The following is a 7,347-nucleotide window of genomic DNA, read 5'->3' as shown; positions in this document are numbered from 1 at the left end:
TTAATTAGGCAAATATGACCTTCTGTGCCAGTTTGCTCTTGAGAACCTGGACTTGCTGGGGATGGAACATAAAGACAGGCTGGAAACATTCCAGCTTCTGCCACCCAGGCTGTTCCCCCTGTGCCCCTGCAAGAACAGCACAGCCCTGCCTGGCAGCCCCAGCCAGCCCTACCAGCCTGTGCCAGGCTCCTCTGCAGGCTCAAATACCCTTATGGGGACTCCAGCCCCTTCTCTGTCCTGAAGAGCAGCAGAGAAGTCTGGTTTTCATGAAATGTTGTTGTTCAGATCCCATTCAAGTCCAGCACCTCCCTCAGCCAAGCCCCAGCACTGCCCTGCCAAGGCTCTGTGCTCACCCAGAGGCTGCTTCTGCACCATCCCCAAACCTTGCAGGCACTGCCAATCTCCACTCCTCTGGGGTCCTGCTCCATTCCAGCACAGAGGGCAGAGCCACACTCTGCTCTACAAGGCCAGTTTCTCTCTTAGCAGTCCTTATCACAAACCCTTGGTGTGCCAGAGAGGGGGAAGGCAAAGTCTCTTCCACAGAGATGAGCCACACAAGGTTCAGCCTGCAGGCTCTGTGCTTGCCCCTCACCTCAGAGCTGAGGGGAAAAGTGCAGAGGCTGATTCTGATCCACCCAGAAACTCACTGCACCACCACAAAGCTTCCAGACAATACCAGGGACTCCCAGTGCTGCTCATCAGCCTGTAATTATGGCAAGTGCTTTGCAGTCCCTTGGTGCCAGACAGCAGCAAAGACTTCAACACCCACTTCAGCCACATCTTTACAAAATAAGATTTAAAAGTCACCAACTTACAATAGAAACAGGGCTGTAGCCCAGGGGTTAATGAGCTGTGCTGGGGAGTTTAGCCGAGGTTTGGGGTCACACTCTTGGGGCACAACCACCTCAGGTGGATGAAGCTGGGGATTGATCTAAGTTACATTGTGTCTCACAGCCCCTGCTACAACACACTGATAAAACAAGTATCAGAGAAAAGTTTACTGCTACTGATACCAAAATGTGTATTTTGTATCACAGATCAGCTCTCAACAGCAGCCAACTGCTGGTACAGGCACAAGATCCACACTGAGTCAGTCTGACAAGGACTCTCAGAGCCACAGCACAGAAACTCTTTCCTCAGCCCACAGGAGCAGGTCCTCAGTGGATTTAGGCTCTCATGGCACTTCAGCCAGGTCCTCAGTGAATGTAGGCTCTCATGGCACTTCAGCAATGTGGCTTTCACATGGCCCCTTCCCCAGCAGCCTGGTTCAGGCAGCAGAGCCCCTGAACCCCACTGCTTTCTCTGCAGCAGGGGTTTTGCTGCCAAGGTTTCTTCCTTCTACTGCTTCTGCACTGCCTGCTGCTGCTCTCTCAGCTGGCTGACAAGCTCCTCAGCATACACCTTGAAGAGGGGAACGGGGTCCTGCAACAAAGCAGAGAATAAATCATGTGAAAGGAGTGAGCCTGAGCAGCAGCAAGGGGAAGATGTGACTGGGTTTTATTCAGGGGCTGAACAAGGCAACCTGCTGTGCCACAGCTGCTGCTCAGCTCTTTTCTTTCTTTTCTTTTCTTTCTTTCTTTCTTTCTTTCTTTCTTTCTTTCTTTCTTTCTTTCTTTCTCTCTCTTTCTTTCTTTCCTTCCTTCTCTCTCTCTTTTTCTTTCACTCTCTCTCTCTTTTTCTTTCACTCTCTCTCTCTTTTTCTTTCACTCTCTCTCTCTCTCTCTTTTTCTTTCACTCTCTCTTTTTCTTTCACTCTCTCTCTCTCTCTTTTTCTTTCACTCTCTCTCTCTCTCTCTTTTTCTTTCACTCTCTCTCTCTTTCTTTCACTCTCTCTCTCTTTTTCTTTCACTCTCTCTCTCTCTCTCTTTTTCTTTCACTCTCTCTCTCTCTCTCTTTTTCTTTCACTCTCTCTCTCTCTCTTTTTCTTTCACTCTCTCTCTCTTTTTCTTTCACTCTCTCTCTCTCTCTCTTTTTCTTTCACTCTCTCTCTCTTTTTCTTTCACTCTCTCTCTCTCTCTCTTTTTCTTTCACTCTCTCTCTCTCTCTTTTTCTTTCACTCTCTCTCTTTTTCTTTCACTCTCTCTCTCTCTCTCTTTTTCTTTCACTCTCTCTCTCTTTTTCTTTCACTCTCTCTCTCTCTCTCTTTTTCTTTCACTCTCTCTCTCTCTCTCTTTTTCTTTCACTCTCTCTCTCTCTCTCTTTTTCTTTCACTCTCTCTCTCTCTCTCTTTTTCTTTCACTCTCTCTCTCTCTCTCTTTTTCTTTCACTCTCTCTCTTTTTCTTTCACTCTCTCTCTCTTTCTCTTTTCCTTCCTTCCCTTCCCTTCCCTTCCCTTCCCTCCTCACACTGCCTGCCATCAGTGTGTCCTGGAGCCTATGGAGAAGCTGGATGTGCAGCCACAACACCTCAGTGCTGAGCACTGCCTCAGGAAATCACCTTTTTTTCCAGGAGCCTCTGTTTTTCTATGGCTTCTTCCAAACTCAAGCCAACCCATTCAGCTTCTTCCTCTGGGATCACAAATTCCTGTGATAAAAGGAGGAGAAGGTAGCACAGTCTCTGCAGGTGACCAAGATACAAATCCTCTCTATGCCCAGTGTTGGAACCCTGGTTACTGAGAATTTCAGACTTTCTGTGCTCACAGGCACTGATCCCAAGAGAATACTGCATTTGACCTGAGGCCATGGAGAAAACTTCCAAAATTTAATGACAGAACCAAAATTATAAGTGTGTATTTTAAATAGAAGTGTATAATATCACATAGTATAGAACTTAAGAGTTTAAAGTTTTAGATTATAGTAATATATATAAAACCAGATAGAAGTTTTAGAACAGAAGATAGTCCTTCTTCTTCACAGGTTTAGGTGGTATTGTATATTATATAATATATTATATACTATAAACAATATTATTATAAATATAATTATTGAGTTTTTTTGTTTATCAGTTTTTGTTACATTATATTGTAAATGCTTTAAAGCTAATTATTTAAAATTACTCTTTGTTGGTCTTATAATGTATTTTTCATAGTTATATTTTTCTAAAGGATTTAGAAATTTAGTATATTTTTACTTGTAAGGCTATCTTTTGAAACTTGTTTTTAGTTCTATTTCTCTTAACAATGTTTCTTATTCTATGGTATTTTTAAGCTCATGTCTCTTATCTTGTCACTGTGATATTTTCTGAAAAATCCCTTCACCAGGATTTCTCCTGGGAAGATGAGAAGCCTCAGCTTCTCCATGTTTTGCTGCTCTGGAATGTGGGTCTGGAGATTGTTTATCCAAACATGTGAATTGTTTCTAATTAAGGACCAATCACAGCCAGCTGTGTCAGACTCTGAGGAGTCTGTTACAGGTTTTTTTTATTCATTCTTGTTAAATCTTCTGATGCATCCTTTCTCTTTCTTTAGTATAGTTTTAGTATAGCATAATATATATGATATGATATATGATATGATATAATATAATATGATATAATATGATATAATATAATGATATAATATAATATGGTATGGTATGATACGATACAATACAATACAATATAATATAATATAATATAATATAATATAATATAATATAATATAATATAATATAATATAATATAATATAATATAATATAATATAACATAACATAATATAACATAATATAATATAATATAATATATCAGCCTTCTGAGAACATGGAGTCAAATTCTCATCTCTCACCTGGTCCTGAGGACCTCACACCACCACACTTCTCTTAAGGTTTATATATAAATGTATATTATGTGAGATTTTTGTTAGGCTTTGAGAATTTTTCAAAAATTTAGTTTTGACAAATTTATTTTTGACATGTCCCCCTGTCTCTTGGCCAGAAGCACGAGAGCAATGCATGCCCAGGAGCTGAGCCCACCTTGTACTTGTCATAGATGGCCTCTCTGCGGGCTGGGTCGTGCGGGTGCAGCGCGGGGTCGCGCCGGGCCAGGCGCAGCAGCATCGTCCTCTTCAGGTCCATGCCCAGCTTGGAGCACATGTCAGCTCTGGGAGTCTGCAAAGGTGTCACACAGGTGTTGGCCCCTCTGCTTGGGGGGAAACCCTCTTGTAACAGTTTGATGGTACACAGGACTTTGTTGGTCTGCAGCTTGTTGTTTTTTATAATCTTATCTAAAGCTTTGGCACGCTGTCTGTACCAGACTCAGCACACAGGGAAAGCACTGCAAAGTGGTTATAAGATGTACAGCTTCAAGGTCTTTTAAAGTTGTTTCATCTAATTAGCTCTTAAAAGGCACTTTATTTTTACTTTTCTACTAACAACTCATCTCTTGCCTGTTTATGTAACTTTTGCATTGTGGCTTTCCTCGCTGTGAAAAATGTGGATTTTATGATTGGCTTTTTGCAAATATTAGAATGAATATTATATGTGTTATGTTAGAAAGTTAGGCTGTATTAATTTCCTTAAGTAGTGTGTTAAATATAGTTTTAGGTTATAACAATGTTAAAATAGAGACTACACTATGTAAGATACTTTTTTAAAGAAAGGATTCACAGTGAGATAGCAACCACAGGACACCTGAATCTTTCAGAGAAAGAGAATTTATTGCTCTCTTATCAGAAGAGATGAACTTCTTCCTGCCTTGCTCAGCCCTGAAGATACAGTCAGGATTCAGAGGAAGAAGTTGATGATGACCAGACAGAATCCTGTATTTGAATGGAATTTATGCATCATGCATGAGGTGTATGAATATGTAACAGGCTGTTGTTTTTAAGGGTTAATCCCCTGTTAACGTGGGTCTTTTTTCAGGCTTCTTTTGCTTCTTTTCTGCCCAGGAAAAGGTACCTGGACGTCTGTAACTCTTTGTTTTTATTGTCTCATATTGTCCTAATCCAAATTGTCCACATTTTTATTACTCTAATTATATTATTATTTTTATAACCATTTTATTACTATTAAACTTTTAAAATTTTAAAAACAAGTGATTGGCGTTTTTCACACTCACCTAACTGTTTTTGTGCTACTAACACTGTGGAAAATTGAGTAGATAAAGAAGAAGACAGAGACAATGCTCAAGATCTTCCATTTTGCTTTGGTCTACATCTATACTAAAAATCTCAAAAGCTAAATTTCTCACCCAGTGACAAACCATACTACTGTCTATTATCTCTTTCACACTTTGGCAGACTCCACTCTATCTCAGTCTTGCAAGCCCTCTCCATGGACAAAGGTTAAAGGCAGTGTTTCTCTGGGGGTCAGAACCCCTCAGAGCAGACAGATAAATATTCCCTGTTGTGGAAACTCAGGGCACTGGGAATATTTCCCTGTCTGCTCTGGGGTGCCCTGACCCCCAGGGGAGCACTGACTTTGACCCTCATTCATGGAGAAAGTTTCCTAGACTCCAGAACAGACCAGAATCCACTAAGGTGTGAAGTAGATTGTAGAGAGTAGTGTAGGTGTATCACTTAGGTGGGAAATTGAGGTTTTGGGATTTTTTAGTATGTTGTGGATGGAAGCAAGATGGAGGGCACAGGGTGTCATCCTGGGTTTCTTCTTCACGCTTCTTCCTTCTTCTTCATGGGTTTGGGTGGCATTTTGTAATTGGATGGAAAAGTCCCCATTGCAGCTCTTTAGGATCAGTTATTGGGTTAAAAGGGAAAATAACCTAGATGTCAGTTCTTAATTGGATAGTTTAGCTTTAAAAGACCTTGTCAGAAGAGATTGTTGGCCATTTTTGTGGTGCTTTTCCAGTGTGCTGAGCCTGGTGTGGACAGCATGCAAAACTCAGGATAAGATAGATAACTCTAGATAAGATAATAATAAACAAGAACCTGAAGACCAAAAAGATCCAGTGCATCTCTCTTTCCTGACACAAAACCACTCCAAGAGGGTCTCCCAAACAGGGGAGCCCCCTGGGAGGGCCCAGCCAGAGTCCCAGAAGTCGGGGAATTGGCAACAGGAACCCCAACACCCTGTGCCCTGGGCTCCCACAGGGTTAGGGACCAGCCAGGGGGCACAGCAGTGCCCAGCACACTGCCAGCACTGCCAGCTCACCCACAGCCAGCACAGGCTCCCAGGACACACGTGGGGAAAGATCTGTTGGATTTGTTTGGACAACTTGGACAACTTGATCACAGCTCTGAGTTTTTGTATCAAGGGCTGCAGTCAAGAGAGAATTAAAGGCTGGGAGCATTAGAACTGTGCTAAAGCATTAACAGCAGCATTTGTTCAGCCTGGAGGAGAGGAGACTGAGGGCAGAGCTCAGGGGGGGCTGCAGCTCCTCCCCAGGGCAGCTCTGATCTCTGGGACAGGGACAGGGAATGGCTGGAGCTGGGCCAGGGCAGGTCAGGCTGGATTTTGGGAAAGGTTCATCCCCAGAGGGTGCTGGCACTGCCCAGGCTCCCCAGGGAATGGGCACAGCCCCGAGGCTGCCAGAGCTCCAGGAGTGCTTGGACAATGCTCAGGCACAGGGTGGGAGTGTTGGGGGGTCTGTGCAGGGCCAGGGGCTGCCCTGGATGATCCCGGGGGTCTATTCCACCCTGTGATTGTCTGTGCCCAATTCCAGGACTCCGTGCCTGCCAGCCGAGGCTGAGGGCACTGCGGGCACAGCCCGGGAGGATACAGAAATCGGTACCTTGAGAATATATTAGTCGGTACCTTGAGGATGTAGAAGTCGAAGCCGAAGGCGGCGTCGATGAGGTCGAGCGTGCGCATGGTGACGGTGATGGTCAGCGTGGCGTCCAGGATCTCGCTGTAGAACTGACGCTTGAACAGCTGCGGCTTCCACGTCTTGGGCAGCCTGGTGGAGAGCTGGGCACGGCCCGGCCGTCAGGGGCTGCCCCGGGGGAGGCCCCGCTGACACCGGCCCGGCCCGGGGAAGGGCGCAGCGCTCACCTTGTCGTTGCGCGCGTAGCGGAAGCCGCGCACCCATCCCTCGCCGCCCCAGAGCCCCTCGTTGGCGGCGGGCGGGAAGTACACGGGCACGGGCACGTCCTGCACACGTTCGCGCTGCCCGGTGCGCGGGTTCCGCCGGTAGCGCAGGCCGTGCGGCTCCCAGTGCACCGGGGTGGGCGGCGTGTCGTCCTGCAGCGAGGCCAGGTAGTGCTGCGGCAGGCGGGCGCAGATGCCCTCCCGCATCCGCATGGCGGCCCAGAGCCGCGGCGGGAAGCGGTGCAGCGGCATCGCCCCAGCCCCGCGACCCCGGCCCCGCCGCCGCTTCCGCTTCCGCCGCTCGTTGGCTGGGGCAGACGGAGCGCGACGGTGGCCGGGAGGGGCCGCGCCGCGCCCGCGTTTCGTCCCGGCCAGCGCTGAGGGCAGTCCTGGGGCGGCCCCGGTGGGGCCCGAACAGGGACGGAACCGCTGGAATTTCACCCTAATGGA

General features: G+C 46.2%; 1 protein-coding gene across 1 annotated transcript; it reads right to left on the bottom strand.

The window, feature by feature from the left end:
• Positions 1-983: 983 nt before the first annotated feature.
• Positions 984-7,276, bottom strand: MRPL28 (mitochondrial ribosomal protein L28). The gene is made up of 5 exons (XM_071444386.1): positions 6,862-7,276; positions 6,625-6,777; positions 3,889-4,023; positions 2,437-2,523; positions 984-1,422 (listed from the first exon to the last, which is right to left on the bottom strand). Exons 1-5 carry the CDS (start codon positions 7,147-7,149, stop codon positions 1,339-1,341), a joined length of 747 nt encoding a protein of 248 aa, XP_071300487.1. The 5' UTR covers positions 7,150-7,276; the 3' UTR covers positions 984-1,338.
• Between the last annotated feature and the right edge of the window lie 71 nt (positions 7,277-7,347).

This window comes from Agelaius tricolor, unplaced genomic scaffold (assembly GCF_023055355.1).
Source record: "Agelaius tricolor isolate 1412-34295 unplaced genomic scaffold, bAgeTri1.0.p SCAF_19, whole genome shotgun sequence".
NCBI lineage: Eukaryota > Metazoa > Chordata > Aves > Passeriformes > Icteridae > Agelaius > Agelaius tricolor.
This window is presented reverse-complemented; position numbering and strand designations above follow the sequence as displayed.